Consider the following 19,078-nt stretch of genomic DNA (forward strand, 5'->3'; position numbering starts at 1 on the left):
TTCGTTGCCGGGACTCGTAGCGAGAGGCCAGCGTCGCGCAGGGGCGGCCCGAGAGCCGCCCCCTCCCACCCAGCTGCGCGCTCCGGCTCAGCCCCGGGGCCGCCCCCTGGGGACCCTCGGCCCTCTGGGCGCAATCGGGGGCTGCGGCCAGCGCGGCCTCCGCAGCTGATGGAGGCGGGGTGGTGCCGCCCTAGGAGCAGGTGACACACGCCGGGCCAGGCTTTCTGCTGGAAGGAGATAGCGCTGGGAGGGCAAGACACCGTCACCCAGGGGGCAAGGGACAAGGCAGCGATGGCCCGAGAGCTGAGCCAGGAGGCACTACTGGACTTTCTGTGCCAAGCTGGGGGCCGAGTGACCAACGCCGCCTTGCTGAGCCACTTCAAAAGCTTTCTGCGAGACCCCGACGCGCCCCCCAGCCAACACCAGCACCGCCGCGAGCTCTTCAAGGGCTTCGTGAACTCGGTCGCCGCAGTGCGCCAGGACCCCGACGGCACCAAGTACGTGGTGCTCAAGAGGAGGTACAGGGACCTTTTGGGGGAGGAGGGACTGCAGCGACCCCGCGAGCCGCCCACAGCCGCCGCCCCTGCAGCGGGAGCTGCGCCCCACTCCCCGCCAGGCGCACGCCGTGGGGAGCCGCGGCCACCGCAGTCCCGGCGGCGGCGGCGAGAGAAGGAGGCGGAGGAGGAGCCGGCAGGTGCCGCAGCACCAGCCGCGGACGCAGGGTGCAATGGACTCCCGGGCAGCGGCGCCCGGGAAGATCGCGGGCGGAGGGGCAGCCCAGGCCAGAGGGTGTCGGTGCCCGCGGCTCCCGAGGCAGCTGCCCAGGTCGGAGTTAGGTGCGCGGCGGCGGAGACGCACGGCCGCTGCTGCTGGGAATGTCAACAGAACCGCCTGGGGGACTTCTCCGGAGACCCGCTGGCCCGAGCGTTCCCGGACCCTGCCACCGCCGTGGAGGAGCCGGCGCGGGCTCCTCCTGCCCAGGAGTACCGCGGGGTTTCGGGGCAGCGGCGGGAAGGCGCGCCCACTGAGCGCGCACCGGTGCCTGCAACGCCCCGCTCGCCTCCCGCCACCGTCGAGGCTGTCGGGAGCCTGGTGTCCCCGCCAGCTCTGCTGCCCCGCCCCGTTCCCTCCGGAGACCGGCCCCAGCTGTTTACCCCAGGCTCTCTGCACCATTCCACCCTTCGGCTGCAGGAGCAGCGCACTCGAGAGTGGGTGGCCAGACATCCGCAGATGTCCGAGGCCCGGGACCAGGGCCCCATTAGGGCCTGGTCAGTGCTGCCAGACAACTTCCTCCATCTATCCTCGGAACCCGGCTTCTTGGTTTTGGGGACTAACTCAGCGCTGTCAGAGTCCCCTCTTTCCTCTCATTCTCTCCTCCCTGTGATTCCCGATGAGTCCTCCGAATCCTGGCAGGGGAACCCTCCTCCAACCGTCTTTCGTAGCATTCGTTGTCAGCTGTCCCTCCAGGATATGGATGACTTTGTGGACCAGGAGAGCCATGGCAGTGAGGAGAGCAGCAGTGGGCCCAAAGAGTCCCCTGGGGGCTCTGAAGAGGGGCTGCACGAAGTCCTGGGAACCCCAGGTGGGAGAAAGCTCAGGAATCCAGCTGGGAGCCTATCTGTATCTCCAAAGGAAGTCAGCACCAGCCAGAGCCTTCAGGGTCTCAGGAACAGAGGGGATGGTCACACCTCACAGCGGGTCCCTACGGATGCTAAAGGCCCTGCAGGCCACCCCCAGGAGCCTTTGCCTTGGCCAGTACCCAGGTTACGGAGGTCCCTCAGGAGGAGTTTTAGGGCAGGGAGAGCCAAACTGTCCTCCTCAGATGAGGAGTACTTTGATGAGAACTTACTGAAAAGGAGCCGGCGCCCACTTCGGGTCAGGAAACCCTCCAAGGCAGGAGCAATGCCCAGCCCATGGGTGGATGCCGCTTTGACACAAAAACTGACAGGCGTTAAGGCTGTTGTGGCTGAGCAACATCAGTCACACAGCATGTCGGTCCCCAGCCGGAATGGACCAGCAACCTCCTTACCCCACAGATCTCCTGAGCACAAGTCATCCCTGGTCCCCCTAGAGGCCAGGGAGCATGAATGGATTGTGAAACTTGCCAGTGGCTCCTGGGTTCGGGTATTGACTTTGTTCTGGGAGGACCCCCAACTGGTTTTGCACAGAGACTTCTTGACAGGGTACACAGCCTTGCACTGGATAGCCAAACATGGCAACCTCCAGGCCCTGCAGGACTTGGTCTCTGGAGCACAGAAGGCAGGGATTGTGCTTGATGTAAACGTGAGGTCTGGTTGTGGGTATACCCCTCTACACCTGGCAGCCATTCATGGCCACCAGGCAATCATGAAATTGCTAGTGCAAAGACTGGCTTCTCGGGTGAATGTTCGAGACAGCAGTGGGAAGAAGCCATGGCAGTATCTAACCAGTAATACCTCAGGGGAAATATGGCAGCTCCTGAGAGCTCCTCGGGGCACGCCCATCTTCTCTGTATATCCCTTGGTCCAAAGCTCATCCCCCACAAGGAAGGCCAGGAGCCGGGAAATGCCTAGAAATGTCATCCGAAAGACTTCCTTGGCTGCACTATTCAAAAATCAGCACAACAAATGGAAAATGGCCAACCAGTATGAGAAACTCCATGTCCCAAGGGAAAGAGAAGAGTACAGTGACTGAGGTGGGCCACTCTGTCCAACAGGCAGCCATCTCACTGAATCTTTGAGCTTCTGGGTGAGAGAATTCAGGGGGAATAGACGCTGCTGGAAGTTGTAAAACAGAGGTCAAGTGCAATGCCTCCTTGGATTTCATGTCAACACAGTAGACCTCATGTCACCTTTTTGAAGGCTCATGTCCTTGGACAGGTGAAACCTAGACAAAGGGCAGGACAAGGCATTCCAATCCCAGCAGGTGTTCTGCCCTCTCCCATGCCAGTGTGGATCAGGGCAAAGTAAGCAACAATCCCAGGCCTTGGCTAGAGAGAGAATAGATGTCTAACAAACACAGAAGCAATTACAGGAATCCACGAAGCCACGACAAATCCCTCTCTGAGAGCTCTTTTTATGGCAAATTAAAATAACATCAGTTATACTTTCATATTATTTCAAATATTATACATTCCTAACTAAAGTGACACAAATTTCAAATGTAGAACATTAAATTCTTCCTGATGAAAGTAAAAATTTCCTAAGGGCTCTTTCTTTTCAAATCAAAAAAAGGCTAGTAGTTCTCTGGCTTCTGTTCATCTAGAGAATAAATCTTGGCTGAGAGTAGAAGGCACCAGGTTTGAAATCAGATGACTTTCTTTTTCTTTATATGCGTTTTAGCATTCAGTGAGATCAAATCATCACTGGAGAGTAGAATTTGATTTAAAGAGATTGCCCAGCCCGTGCCCAGGTCTTCTGAATTCCACCTGTGGTGACTAATGTGTGAGCTGATTAGTGCTTCCTTTGGGTGTCTTCTTCACTGAGCAGAGAAGGAGTTGGGTAAGACTCACCTGTGACTTTGACTCCACTGCCTAGACAAATGGCTGGCATTCAAGTCCTGGTTTTTGTATCAGCCCAAAGAGAACTTTCCAGGTGTAAAAACAGTGTGGCTCATTTGCATAGTGACTGAAACCATCTTTCAGGGAAAATCCCTGAGTCACACACAGAATTATCACTAGTAGTTTTCAATAGGTTTGAATGGCCAACTCACAGGAAGAGAGAAGGGGTTTCCTCAGGGGAAGTAGTAAGGGTTAAGAGGAGGATGCAGGATGCCTTCTCATCAGAACTTTCTCAGCTGCTAAATATAATTTCATTTGCACTAAGCTTCTTGCCAATTAAGATTAAATATTCGCCCTGAAGTTCTGTATGTCTAACAGGAAGTGTCCCTTTCTGTTGCTTGGAAAGGGACAGAGCATTGTGGGTTCTTGGAATGAGAGAATGGCTAGGTTAAGCTGCCACAGAACATCTGGATTTCTGAATGTAAAATCAAAGAGAGCTGGAAAATTCAATGTTCAAGTTGAAACTTAATTTTTTTATGGAAATGTTTTCATGTGCTATGGCTATGATGGTGTGTTTTTAAAGTATTTTTGTGTTCTGGTCATTTTTCTCCATTAGAAGATTGGCAGACTTTTATAATTTATCATATTGTCCTTATGTTGATTGCCATTAATGTTCTTTACAAATTTGTGTCTCAGTGAGTATTGGATATTTTGTTTCTTTGTATTTTTACTTTGTAATTTTGCTGAAATCTCTCCCTCCCCACCTCTATCTCTTTTGGAAACAAAAGCCAAAACAGAAAAAGGCAGAATAATTAAATCTGTGGGCTTTCCCCCAAAATGACTTATAAGAAGATGAAACTTTTGCAAATCAAAGCAAGAAAAGAGAAAATGACAGATGGTGGAGACATGGTTTGGGGTGATGAAAATCTAAAGGAATGCAAGATAAATATCTATGTAAATATTCTAGTAAATGTCAACTTCTTTTCCAAGCCAGTGGAGAGCCCAGGGCTGGTGGCTCACTTCTGTGATCCTAGCTACTCGGGAGGTAGCAATCAGGAGGATTTTGGTTTGAAGCCAGCCTGGAAAATAGTTTGTGAGACCTTGTCTCGAAAAATATCCAACAAAAAAATAGGGCTGGTAGAGTGCCTGACTAGCAAATGTGAGGCCCTGAGTTCAAACGTCAGTACCGCCAAAGAAAAAGTCAGTGAAGGTTTTTAACCATGTTATCGCCACTATATCAACTTATTCAACAAATATTTTGCATAGTCTATGAGATTTATAAGGGTGAACTGGAAACATAAAATCTAATATTTATTCTTTTTTTCTTTTTCGTGTGGTACTGGGGTTTGAACTCAGGGTCTACACTTTGAGACCTGCTACACTTGCTTTCTGAGTAGCTAGCATTACAGGACGGTGTGAGACATTAGTGTCCAGCTAATAATATTTATTCTTGATTGCTTTATGTTCCCAGGGTGTCTTATAAAGCTGCGTTACATCACACATAAGCTTGTAATACTAGGCAAGAGGAAGAAAAGGTGACACAGGAATGAGGACAAACAACTGTAATATAAGAAAAAAATTTCAAAGTGTCAAATACAAAATTAAATGCTCTGGAAAAGAGGGAGAGGGAAGAAGAGAGGAGAGAGAGAGAGAGAGAGAGAGAGAAAGACTGGCCTTCCCAGGAAACCAGCTTTGTTAGTTCTACCGCATTCTTGACTTCTGCTTCAGTATGAGGTTAACACAGCTCTGGTGTTGGTGTGTCCTGGAGAGAGCTCAGTCCCAGATCTCAAGTTGATTCTCCTCAGGATTCCTTCCTCATGTCCTTTTGGCCTTTGTCCATGTGTCATACCCGATCTGGTCAGCTTTCTTATGTGTTCCACATGCTGTGTTGAGGGGAGAAGAAGCTGCTGAGAGCAGAGTAAGAGTAAAACAGATCTGCTTGTATTGCTCATGTTGCAAAGTCCAGGCCAGGAGGCTGCCAGGCCCAGCACACTTCCGGCCTTCTGCTGGAAATCGCAGGGACCAGGACTTCTCCCTGCCAGGAGCCCTGCCCTGAAGTCGCCCAGCCCCATGGGGTGCTCAAGGCCTTACCCTTTCAGTGTCTGGATTCTTTCCACTTGGACACCTCTTTTTGCTCTTTTCTGGTAAACTCACTCCCATTCCTCAAGGGACTGCTCAAATACAGCCTGTAAGGACCATTCCAAGGTGAACTCCTCCAAGCCAGATGTATATATGTCCTTCGCCAGATTCCTCAGTGTGCAGACTTCACTTAGAGTTTTTGCCACATCATAGATAAGTAAATTCCATGTTTTGGTTTTTCTGAAGACTTTGAGTGTCTCAAGATTAGAAAATATATTTTGAACTCATCTAAATATACCAGGTTTGTTTGTTTGAAGAAAACGTCTCTGTGCTGCCCAGGCTGGTCTCAAAATCCTGGGCTGAAGTAACCCTCCTGCCTTTGTCTCCCAACTTGGCTGGAACTATAGGTGTGCCACTATGCCTAGCTAAATTTCCTGGCTATTTGTTGAACATCTGGTATGCCATAAAGACATGATTCCTGCCTTCCTGCCTTTAAGAGCTCATTGGTTGTGGGGGAGGGGATGTCAGCGTAGAAGCACTGAGAAGTAGATAGACAGATGCATCAAGATTTGAGAATACAGAGAAGGTGATTCTGCAGAGTATTTTCCATGTGCCAGGCTATCTGTTTGTGCAGGAGATACATCATGGACACAACACACGTGCACATTTCTGGTTCTCCTGGACAGGGGAAGTCAGGAGGTAAGAAGGAAGGCAGGTGTGCCATGAAGGGTCAAATGAAGAGGATGGGTCTCCCAGGAGAGGGAAGGAGCTGAGCAAAGCCACAAGAAATGGCTGGGAGATACTGAGTCACTTATTGGGATTGCCATGAGACTGTGGGGAAATAGATGATGGTGGAAAGGTCATTTAACACCAGATTGCAAGAGGATTTTTAATGATTTGTCCAAAATATAGCTGTTTTCTGAGAAGATAGGGATTGTGAAAGCTCATTCCAGAAAACCTTAGTGTTATTCCAAACCCACATGTTTTCCTGCAGTCTTAATTTGAAAACAAAAAATGTATCAGTAAGGTGTGGCGGCTCACACCTATAATCCCAGCTATTCAGGAGGTAGAGATTGGGAGGATCTTGGTTCAAGGCCAGCTCAGGCAACAAGTTTGTGAGAGAGACTGAATCTCAATAAATAACTGAGCATTGTGGTGCATACCTGTGATCCCAGCTACTCTGAAGGGTAGGAAGATCCTGTCCAAGTCCTCCAACCCCATGCAAAAAGTTTGAGACCCTATCCAAAAAATAAGTAAAGCAAAAAAAAAAAAAAAATTGGGGACATGGTTCAAGTGGCAGAATGCCTGCATAGCAGGCATGACGCACTGGCCTCAAACCCCAGTACCACCAAAAAACAAACACAAAAAAACCCCACCACAAAACCAAACCAAACCAAAGTATTACATAAAATATGATCACTTCTAAAATTTCACTTTCAAAGTTTTCTTAAGTCTTTGGTGTTGTTAACACTTGTTTGTTAGCACATAGTAGAAATTTAGCAATGGCTTTTTCCAGTTTTTTTCCTTGCTTTGTTTTTTGGTGGTGCTGGGGTCAAACCCAGGGCCTGGTATTTCCTTAGCAAATGCTCTACCACTGAGCTACACTCCCAGTCAAAAAAAAAATGGCCATTTAATACTAAAGACAAATATTGGAAATTGTTGAGAATTTTAGCTCCTCAGCTGCTTTTTTTTTTAAATGAAGTAGTGAATTCTAATGTTATCAATTCTCTATAAATACTAAATACATACACTATAGTCTTATTTTCTGGTAATAAAATTGCTGATCGTTCAGCATTTCAGTTTGCTATACTTAGCTCATTTTCAGGTACTTTGATTTCCCATGAATTTCTTAAATAATTTTGAGATATAATTCACATAGCATGCAATTCACTAATTTAAAATATATAGTTCAGTGGTTTTTAGAATATTCACAGAGTTACATAACCATCACCACAAAAAAATTCCTCTATAAATTTCAGAACCACTGACTCATGCAATGGGGAACCATTGACAGTTTAGTGCAGGGGAATGTCGTATAGGCTGGGGTGAACCTGAGATTCTTCTTGCTGCTGTAAAGAAAATAAACTAGAAGCAGAGATCAGTTCAACTATTGTAATATCTTAGTTTCATATTCAAAATGTTGGGAATATTGACTGAACAAGTTGGATAAGATGGTAAGATTCAATATCTATAGTGAGGAAAGAAAATTTTAGTTTGGAGGAGCTGATTTAGTTTATAAGAATGAGAAGAAGTGAGATCCAAAAGGATCGTTCCATTTCCTCTGACTACTAAAATGCCCTGGTTCTACAATTAAACCACTTTGTTTCTGTGATGACACGTAAGTTTTGGAGACCATGTGTCTGAAAGTGTAAATTTAATCTCCGTACAGGCTGTTCAGCATAGTAACACTGCTGTATGCTTGGGTTTAATCAAAATGCTTAATGAACTGGGCACAATGACCTGTAATCCAAGCTCCTCAGCAGGCAGAGATTAGGAGGATCGTGGTTCAAAGCCAACCCAGGCAAATAGACCCTATCTTAAAAAACCAATGCAAAAAAGGGCTGGCAGAGTGGCTCAAGATGTAGGCCCCGAGATCAAACCCCAACACCACACACACACACACACACACACACACACACAAAACCCACAAAGAAATGCTTAATAAAAGGTAGGATAGAGCTGGGGGTGTAGCTCACTGGCACAAGGCCCTGGGTTCCATCCCCAACACTGAAAAACAAAAAAAAAAAAAAAAAGGAAGGATAGGATAAGTACTTAACTCTTAGCAATGGACTAGATTGCCCAAGTTCCTTTCTTGGTGTGGACAAGACCTATGACTTGTCAGTTTTCTCATTTGGGAGATGGGACCAACATTCATTGTAATATGAATTTTTTTTTGAGAGGATCAAATGAATTAATGCGAAGTCTGTGGAAAATGCCTGGCATCAAAGTAAATCCTCAATAAATGTTTGCTGTTGTTCCATCTGTAGTATTTAACTCACTGGTATTCCATTTATGCAGAAGACAAGGAAATCTACTGGTTGATTAAAAAGGTGCTACAAGAGCAAAATTTCTGAGAAAGCCAAGAGCTTTTCTTGTCTCTACATAAAAAAGATCCTTGAGTTTCTCATTTCAAATGGAAAAGGCTAGTCAACTTTCTCTAGGGTGTACCAGTCATCAGTTATTATGATATATCATTAATGGAATTATGTTTGGCTGAATATAAATTAGCAACTCTAGTGTGGCCTGAAACTGAAACTTGAGCAGAGTCCTAAAGGACTGAGACTCACGGGGAGATGTGTGTGTGTGTGTGTGTGTGTGTGTGTGTGTGTGTAGAGAGACTATTGCTCATAAAGTTTGAAAAATCTAAATTCAACTATGCAGTACACTTTATCAAAATTCTACTAACTTAGTAATCATGAAGTCTCACTGAGCTGTTTTGAAAATTATTACCGCTGGCAGCATTGGCTCAAGTGATAGAGAGCCTGCGTAGCAAGCATGCGGTCCTGAGTTCAAACCCAAGTATCGCCAAAAAAGAGAACAATGTGAAGATTTCAATATAACTGAACTTTTTAAAACCAAGCATAAGGGCTGGGAATGTGGCTCAAGAGGTAGAACCTGCCTAGCAAGCATGAGGCCCTGAGTTCAAACTCCAGTGTCACCAAAAAAATAAAAAATAAAAAAAAATTTAAAAAAAAAGCATAAAAAAAAAAAGAAAATTATTACCTATTGAACTATTCCTCTTCCATGATATGAAAGTACTTCCTAATTAGGCTTGACTCCTCTTTTCTACTGTTAAGACTTCTCTCTCTCTCTCTCTCTCTCTCTCTTCTCTCTCTCTCTCAACAGTAAACACTCCCAGATCCAGCAGTGATTTCTCAATCATCACTTTCCAAAACCATAATTGTTAATCTTACAGGATTTGAAGCTTTTTGCTATTGTATTTATGTCCTCAAATACAATTCCCTTCTTGGGAACGCCTACCTCTTGGTGTCAGTTAGGGGAGTTCTACAGGGACATTAATATAGTGAACCAGCCGGTGCCGGTGACTCACACCTGTAATTCTAGCTGCTCAGGAGGCAGAAATCAGGATGATGGCGGTTCTAAGCCAGCCCAGGCAAATAGTTTGAGAGACCCTATCTCAAAAAACCCTTCACAAAAAAGGGATGGCAGAGTGGCTCAAGGTGAAGGCCCTGAGTTCAAGCCCCAGTACTGCAAAAAAAAAAAAAAAGAAAAAAAATAGTGAACCAAGTGACACACCACAATCCCATGGCAGGACTCATTGCCTAAGAAACCGAATCAGCCAATGTAGGACTAAGTCAAAGAGTTCATTGTCTGATCCTAGATTGGGCTGGAAATGGTTCCATTCTTTACTGTTTTGAGGACTAGGGGCTTTTTAAGGCTTGCGAAATTGCGTATATTATGTAGATCAGAGTATCTGGAGTTTCTGTTTAAGATGGACTTTAAAAAGTCAGCAAGAACAGATACCCATTCTGCCATGGCAATGGTTTTGCCTGCACAGATAGTCCAGGAGAGTTGCATTGACTTCCTCTCTAGAAAGGGCCACAGGAGAAGCTGTGCCTTTACAATGTTTGCATGTTGACTGAGTGTTCTTAGCTTTTCACCTGAATATGAAATCTCTGTGAGTCCTGTTTCTGTGAGGAATGGAGAGGAAGAGGAGAAAAACATACCAGCAGCATCAAGTCAAGCTCAGATGAGAACAGACGATGCTGAAATTCACAATATTACGAACATGTAACAGCAAATAGAGGAAAAGAAAAGAACCAAAGGCTGATCTTAGTTTATACTTAGGTCATGAGAGTGATTTTACCCCTCTATTCCTCAGAGGCCTCTGAGCTAAGTAACAGTTTGTAGTAACATCTAAGTAACCTAACACCTTCCTACGCATGAGGAAAGATCACAAGATATTCCCTGAATGATTTAAGCAAGATCACTGATAACTGTCATAAAATCTTGGGGAAGCTGAGATCTAGAATCACTTTTCAAATTTGAGGTAGACACATTTCTTTGAGGAAGCAGGGTGTCCAGAGTGGGTGATCTTTCACAAACATTTTTCTCTTCTGATCTTTCTTCTTATCAGCTAACTGCAGAATTCAATCAGCAAGTGAAAAGGGGTGGGAACTCAAGACTCCTGGCTATTTGTTGGAATTTTTGAGTCATTTGACATTTCAGTTGGTGATATGGATAATCCACACCACGTGCACATACCATAGCATCGGCAATGGGAAACTGAATTGGTTGCCTATGTTCTTACACCATAGATTTATTGTATTTATTTCTGAAGAGCCCCAGATTCTCTGAAAAGGAAGCAAGCATGTGAGGCAGCTGGCTCCTTGATCACTAAAATGCTTAACCCTGGGAAGAGCCTGTGATTCTTTGAGAAGGGAAAGGATTAATTCTCAAGACACAGGGCAAAGACAGACACCTGCAGGCAGAAGAAGCATTAGATGCCCCCTGGCCATAACCCTACATCCTTCCATGTGTGCTGCCTTCCTCCGGATGTGGTCTCTTGGGTCCAGGTGTTTTTCTGCTGAAAGCTTCTGCAAGACCACTTGGAAAGGCAGAGGCAGAGCAGGTGGCATTGTCACCTGGTGCCCTCAGCATGGAGGCTCAGCTTAGTGGGGGCTGGCTCATGTTTTCTCTGTTACTGTGGTACACCTGGCTCACAGCCAGGGCTGGGGACTTTGTGTGGTATTTTCTCAGGTTCAAAACTCCTTATGTCTATTCATTTTCTGAGTTGAGAATGTAAGATCTTTATCCTTTTAAGATTTAAAGTCACATTTAGATACCAGTTTATGATAGAAAATGGATTTGAAGCCATGAATTATTGGTATTCCTAAAAGGAAATGGGACATTTTTATTGGAGAAATGAAGGTGTTCCCATTATTTGGTCCATTTGGGAAATGCATTGTTTTGGTTAATAAATTAGTTAATAGAGATAGCTCACATATTCATTTACATGATAAAGTTTTAAAAACATCAAAAAACTACATTAAATAAACTGCATTTAAATTAAGCAAAAGTAATTTATGTGTTTTAAAACACAGTACAGGGTTTTGGGGTTTTTTTTGCAGTACTGAGGTTTTTTTGAGTACTGAGGTTTTAACTCAGTGTCTCACACTTGATAGGCAGGCACTCTACCATTTGAGCCACTTCTGTTTTGTGTCGGTCATTTTCCAGATAGGGTCTTGTAAACTATTTGCCTGGGCTGACTTCAAACCATGATCCTACTAATCTATCCTCCTGAGTAGCTAGGATTACAGGCATGAGTCACCAGTGACCAGTTATAGTACAGGATTCTTAAGCACTTTGTGGTTACCAATTGCAGTTGCATTTTAGATGTACAGAACTAAAGTCAGTTGATAAAAGGTTGTGCTTTATAAATTTTAGATTTTTTTTTTGACATGTGGTTTCATTATGTTGTCCAAACTGGTCTTGAACTTGTGGGCTCTCTGGCCTCAGTCTCAGTTTGGACCACAGGTGTTTGGACTACAGTTTGAGTTACATCTATTTTTATGTTTTAAAGGATTAAAAAGTTACACAAATAATACACATTTATTGTAAAGAAAGATCTATGACAAATAAAGAAAAAGAAGAAAATAGTAACTGCTCCTAATTTCATTAGCTCACCTATCACTGGCATCTTCCATTGGAAGTGGGCACTGTTATATTGAGCTGGGTAAGGTTTATGTCTCCACATGATGGAAAGTGGGAAGATGGAGAGGTGTGTAGACCACACTATGGCTTCAATGCCACTTTCCTCCTCTGCCCTCTAAGGATAATAATATAAATGTAAGTGTTGAATAATAATTATCATTATTATTATTTTGTGTGTGGTGCTGGGGATTGTATCCAGGGTCTTGTTCATGCTAGGTGTGCTCCCTGGCCTGTGCTCTACCACTGAGCTTCTGTACCCAAGTTCTTAAATTATTTGCATTCTTTGCATTCCTCTGATATGAAGCAATAATTTTATTTTCTTTCTTTCTTTTTTTTTGTGGGACTGGGGTATGAACTCAGGACTTCATGCTTGCAAAGCATGTACTCTACCACTTAAGTCACACCTCCGGTCCATTTTGTTGTGGTTATTGTTTTGGAGATGGGGGGTCTCATGAACTATTTGCCAACTATTTGCCTGGGTTGGCTGTTGATCCTCCAGGATCTCAGCCTCCCAAATAGCTAGGATTACAGCTGTGAGCCATTGGAGTCTGGCCTTTTTTTCTTTTTAAAACTAGTTGCTTTGCCAGTGTTCTGGGCCCATGACTTTTCAGGTAGGAGGTTCTTCCTCCTGGAAATGGATTGCCTGCTTCCACTCATGACAGGAAGATGAGGTAACTCCAGCTGTGACCTTTCATCCCTTAGTTTCAGCCTTTTGGCTTGCTTGTGGGGCAGTGATGATGTGGAAAGAGCTGTGGGACAGCTGGGTTTGAAGAACATTTAGTATATTTGATTTACAACTTAAAATGGGTTACGTCTACCAGTAACAATGGGTGGATTGGGAGAATATTTTAAAACTACTTTATTATTCAACATAAAGAGGAAGAAGGGAGTATAGGAATTTTATATATACCCCTGATATGGGTGTTTTAAAGGATTGCCTGAAGGTGAAGATTGATGCTAATTTTATTTTATTTTATTTTGCAGTACTGGGGCTTGAACTCAGGGTCTACACCTTAACCCACTCCACTATTTTTGTGAAGGGTTTTTTTGAGATAGCGTCTCCCAAACTATTTGCCTGGGCTGGCTTCAAACCATGATCCTTCTGATCTCTGCCTCCTGAGTAGCTAGGATTATAGGCGTGAACCACTGGCATCCGTATATGTGTGGTATCTTGCTTAACAATTCTCTTACTTTTTGATTTTGAGTCTTATCTCATTATTACAAATAGTAGTGACACAAATATCTTTGTAAAAATAATTGTGAGGTTCTTTTATGTCTTGGCTATCTTCCCAGGTGCACTTTTATGGCTTTTATTTCATTTACCAGCTTCAGAGAAATCAAATCATGTTTAAGTCCCACTAGCAAACATATCTCCTGAGAGCCCTGTTAACAGTGGGCTTTATAATTTTAACTTATTTACTCATCTTATTGGGTATGCAGAGTCACTTTTACACTGAGTTGTGTGTCTTTTTCTTTCTAGCAAAACGGTTTTGTTAGATTTTTTTTAGGGCTTTGCTATTAGGCACTGTAACATAATGTTGTAATATATTATTCACCTACTGCCATGTAATAAATTACCCCAAACTTGGTAGTTAAAATACAGCAGCCGTGTACTACCGTACAGTTTCTGCACACCAGGAACAGCTTAGCTGGGTAGTTTTGGTCGGGGATTCTCCTGAGGTCACAGTCACAGCATCAGCCAAGGCTATAAAGCTGACACATCCTCATGGCTTTTGGTAAAGACCTCAGTCCTTGCTAGCTGTTGGCAGGAGGCCTCATTTCCACCCCCCACAAGGCTGCCTGAGTGTCCTCGCTTTCTTCAGAACGAGTGATCCAAGTCAGAACTCAAGTGGGAAGTCATGGGAGTTTCATGGCACAGTCTCGGAAGTTACATACCATCACTCTGCCATACTCAGTTTGGAAGAAGAATCATTAAATCCACCACCACACTTGAGGAAAGGGGAAGAAGCACCAGCTTTTAAAAGGAGGAAGATCAAAGATTTATGAACACATTTCAAAACTGTCATGAGTTAATGGACAGAAACAGTGAGAAAGATCATCCCTCTTACTTTCCTATATTCCTGGTTTGGCTGGGGCTTGGTTACTGATTAGTGAGGTAAGGGAAATCTTGTGGCAGACAACTGTCCTGACAGCCTCCCCAGGGCATATCTTTTCAGTCTAATGATAATGACATATAGGTTCGTATTATTAAAAATAAATAAATGATGAATTGTTTGGCATATTCCTTCAAATAATCTTTCATCTGTGTGAAAACAAGATTCCTTGCATCTGACAGGGAGAATCCAAGAGGCTGTGTTGCAATTGGATAGAGGCAGGTAATGAAAGGCGTGTAAAGGCAGCATGGAGATTGGTTGTCCAGGTAGACTGGGAGGAAAGGAGCTCAGGTAGAATGGAGGTGCCAAGGGTAAAACTTCAGGATTGTTGGTTCAGAAAGCAGGCATGGTAGACTCTTTACTTGGGAGTCAAATGTCAAGGGCACAGTAACGAATCCACTTTACTCACTCAGACTCCAACAGCACAGGGGGCACCATCTCTGAGGGATTATATACTAAAAGCAGTCTCTGTTGGCTTTGGGTTGTGCATAGGAGCCATTCACAGAGGACAGGACTTCTTCCTATCGTGTATTGTGATATAATCTACTGCAAAATTACATTTTGCTTTGTAATTTAAAGATTAAAAAAACATTGCTTTTTAGGATATTACTTATATCCATATAGGTTATGCACTTCATTTAAAAGGGTCCTGAAAAACAGTCCATCTGGCAATAATGTCTTACAAATCTTTTCTTTATTGACTAGTCACAATGTGCACTGGTGATGTTGAATTAAGCCAGTAGGGATCAGGACAAATACCAATCAGCTCGTTGTTTCTGGTGAAGAAAACATTGAAGATCTTTATGTGATCTCTACTCTACCCTACGTAATCCTCCTCCTCAACAGGGTTCTGTTACACTGCTGAGAGGCTATGTCCCAAGTCCCAATCTGCACTGTCCTTGAAGCATTCTTAGTAGCTCTTCTAGCCCAAGTGGAGTGAGCCTAATTTTAAGCAGCAAACCCTTCGTTATGTGTACCTGCTTCATCTAAGGATCAGGCCATTATAAAGCTCTTTTTAAATATTTTTTTTCAGTGCTAGCTATCAAACCCAGGGCTTTGTGCATTCTATCACTGAACTATGACTTCGTCACTGAAAAACTCTTTGAACAAAACATTCTACTTCTGGAAACTTCTTTAGAGATATACATAGGTGTGAATTGCACAAAGCAGATGACTTTTTACTGTAGCATTCAAAAAATAGAAACAAGGGGGAGAAGGGATAAGGGAGATCTGTGGAAGAAGTGAATTCCAGAATGATGCATTTGATACATCGTAAGAATTTTTGTAAATGCCACAATGTACCCCTCGCCAGCACAACAATTAAAAAACAAAAAAAAAAGGAAAAGGTTCGAGGCTAGCCTGGGTTAGAGGGGATTCTGTCTCCAAAAACAATGGAAATGAGGGTTGAGTGTATAGCTCAGTGGCAGAACCCTTGCTTATGATGCATGAGGCTCAGGCTTTGCTTTCAGCACTATTTAAAAAAAATTTTTTTTTAAAAAGCTGGGTGCAGTGGCTCATTCCTATAATCCTAGCTACTTGGAACCAGAGATTGGGAGGATTACAGTTCAAGGCCAGCCTGAGCAAAAAGTTCATGAGACTCCTTCTCAACCTACGACTGGGAATGGTGGCACACATCTGTCATCCCAGCTACTATGGGATGTATAAAATAGGAGATCCCAGTCTGGGCCAGCCTGGGTATAAAGTGAGACCCAAACTCAAAAAAAAAAAAAAAACCAGAGCAAAAAAGGTTGGCAGAGTGGCTCAAGTGGTAGAGTGCCTGCCTGGCAAAGACAAGGCCCTGAGTTCAATCTCCAGTACAGTCAAAAGGAAAGGACAGGAGGAAGGAAGGAAGAGAAAGAAGTCACATAAATGTTAATCAGTAAGAAATCAATCATAAGAAAGAATGAGAATGTTCCAAGTGTGGATAAGGACGTCTCTCAAGTTATATTATGTAGAAAAAAGCAAAGCCTGCCATGATATGTGTAATACGCTATTATTTACGTAAGCATGAAGGGAAGACAGAGGAAAATAAATGTATTTTTTTATATATGAAACAAAACAAAACACCTGACAATTCTTATAAGCTAATATTCCTCTTCCTCACGGGGAGTAGTGGGTTGGCTGTCACTCAGGATACAGAGGGGACTTCTTACCGTCTCTTGGCTCCTTTTGAATTTTAAGCCATGTGAATCTTCTACTTACTGTTAAAGTTTAAATTTGAAATAAAAATTCCATATGGCCATAGATCTTCTCCTAGTACACAGAAGGAGAAATGTTTCTAGTTTTAATGTCTCTGACTATCATACTCATTTAGTGGATTAAAAATTATGTCAAATCAATGGGCAGAGCTAAAACAGTTTGAAATTAATTATGTACATAAGTCCCCACTCCTTAAGTGTGAGCTGCATGGAGTGACTCCCTTCCAGAGTACGGTACTGAAGCTGGGGGGGAGTAAGTTGACAGTAGAGAGATTTGATGGCTGTTGATATCAGCAGTGATGAGTTATGTTGATAATATGTACCTTGACTGTGGCGTTTATGGCTCTCCCCTATAATCCTAGCTACTCAGGAGGCAGAGATCAGGAGGATCGGGGTTCAAAGCCAGCCTGGACAAATAGTTCATGAGACCTTATCTCAAAAAAACCCATCATACAAAAAAAGGGCTGGCGGTGTGGCTCAAGGTGTAGGGCCTGAGTTCAAGTCCAATATGGCAAAAAAAAAAAAAAGATGTACCTTAAAATGTGGTAAGAATGGCACTTCACTTCTGCAGTCATCCTGCCCACTAAACATACCCCAAGTCTAATCATGAGGAAAACATTTGACAAATTGCAGTACAGAGGCATCCCACAGTGCACCTGCCCAGAACTCCTCAAGGTCATCAAAAACAAGGAAATGGATAGGAAGGAGAACATAGAGCAAAGATGGGAAAATGTTAATATTTGGGGAAGAGGGGTAAAAGGCAAACAGGAGTACTTTGTGCAGTTCTTGAGACTTTGAGGTTATTTCAAACTGGAAAGTTTTATTTATTTTATGAACTCTAGTCCTCATGCTTGCTAGGCAGGCACTGGAAAGTTTAAAAAGTGACCAATTGTCCCTTTCTTGAACTACATCAAGTCTAAATATCTGTCAAAACTTTATCATTTCATGTAAAAAGAAGATATTATTAAACAGGTTTAGTTTTAGCCAATGGGAACTTCAGATGGCCCATTACTAGGCAGAAGCCAGGATCCAGGCAACTGGATCAGGATAGAGCTGATCAAGAGTGGTCACAGGTGGACTGTTTCTCAGCCTGATAAATAAAGGTGCAAGTGCCATCCAAGAGGTATGTTCTGGAGCCATGCAGTTTTAAAAGGTTATATTGAGCTACTAATCCCTCTGTTGATACCACTCCAAGGGCTCCATCTTTCCTGTATCTGTTGTTCATGGCCTCCTTCCCTAACCACTACCCTTCCTCACCAATTCCCTAGAGGTGCCCTCTGGGGCAGGGAAGAGGTGGATATCCACACTGACACTAACCCCTTAGACAATGATGAGAAAAGAAAAAGGAAAGGAAGAAAGTAGGGAGGAAGGAAGACAGAAAGGAGGAAGGGAGGGAAAGAGGGAGGAAGAAGAATCAACAGAAGAACAACACAGTAGTTAAGGAAGTTTGCTGAAGCAATTTTTCCCCCAATCAAGCTATTCTTTGTGACTTGAACACTTGAGGAATCATTGCACCTTAATTAGATGTCTGAAAGAGAAGTAGAACTCTGGGCTGGCTAAGGAAAATTCCCTTAGAATTAGGCGTAAATGTCCCGTGAAGATTTCCTGCCCTTCCAGCTAGACTCCACTATAGCCATGCATTTTGGCAAGTACTGGGGTAGTGATCACCTGGAACAGTGTGGGTATCCCACTTTCTTGCCCCTGGGGCATCTGTGGATGACATCCCTGCCAGACAGTGAGACTGATAGCAGACTGCAAAAATGGTAAAATTACTGTTGAAGTGCCAGGAGATGTTATCACTGCTAACCCAACATCTATGTCCAAACAGTGACTGCATAGCAAGGTTCTTGGAATGAGGAAGTTTAAGACAGTTTTTTAGTTTGCATTTTACTTGGCTGGCCTACTAAAGGGATCCCCCCACCCCAACCTCTTGTATCATTGTCCCAAAGTGACAAGACACAAAACACTCTTTCAAACTTAAAGCATAGGCATTCTCTCTCTAATTTTTCCCATTTTTTCATAAGGACAGTCAAATTGATTTGAGGCATTCTATAATTAAACTCCCCACTTGGGTAGCTAGGCTGTAGGTCAATGGATTTTGGAGGATTCATCTTTCACAGCACGGCTCACAGTGAGCTCTGAGTTAGAGCAGTCAAGGCCTTGGAAGGTGACAGAAGGCACATTTTCTCATGTGTGCTCTGTGGCTTAGCTGTACCATTGCTTCACTCCTTAGGTAACAATGGCAGATGCCTGACCTGTGTTCTTGGACACAGTGAATCTGACTGTAGGGCTGGGACTGACATGTCTCACTTGATCCAAAGGCTCTGGAAATTGCTCCACTCACTGAGTTTGGGGACAGCCTTCTGCTCTGCATTCCCGAGGCATTGTATAACTAAGAAATGGAAATTTTTAGACAAGAGTGCCAAGCTAGCATGAGTCTTAGAGAAAGTTCTTTTTTTTTTTTTTCCAGTTAATTTGGTCTAAAGCATTTTCTGCATTCCTGGTTGCCCTGAGCACCTCCTAAGGCATTATGA

General features: G+C 43.8%; 1 protein-coding gene across 1 annotated transcript; it reads left to right on the forward strand.

Annotated features, from left to right (window-relative positions):
- Positions 1-14: 14 nt before the first annotated feature.
- Positions 15-16,049, forward strand: Sowahb (sosondowah ankyrin repeat domain family member B). Its single transcript, XM_074041935.1, has one exon. The coding sequence runs from the start codon at positions 292-294 to the stop codon at positions 2,671-2,673; it is 2,382 nt and encodes a 793-aa protein (XP_073898036.1). The 5' UTR covers positions 15-291; the 3' UTR covers positions 2,674-16,049.
- Positions 16,050-19,078: the final 3,029 nt, after the last annotated feature.

The sequence above is a fragment of the Castor canadensis genome, chromosome 9 (assembly GCF_047511655.1).
Source record: "Castor canadensis chromosome 9, mCasCan1.hap1v2, whole genome shotgun sequence".
NCBI lineage: Eukaryota > Metazoa > Chordata > Mammalia > Rodentia > Castoridae > Castor > Castor canadensis.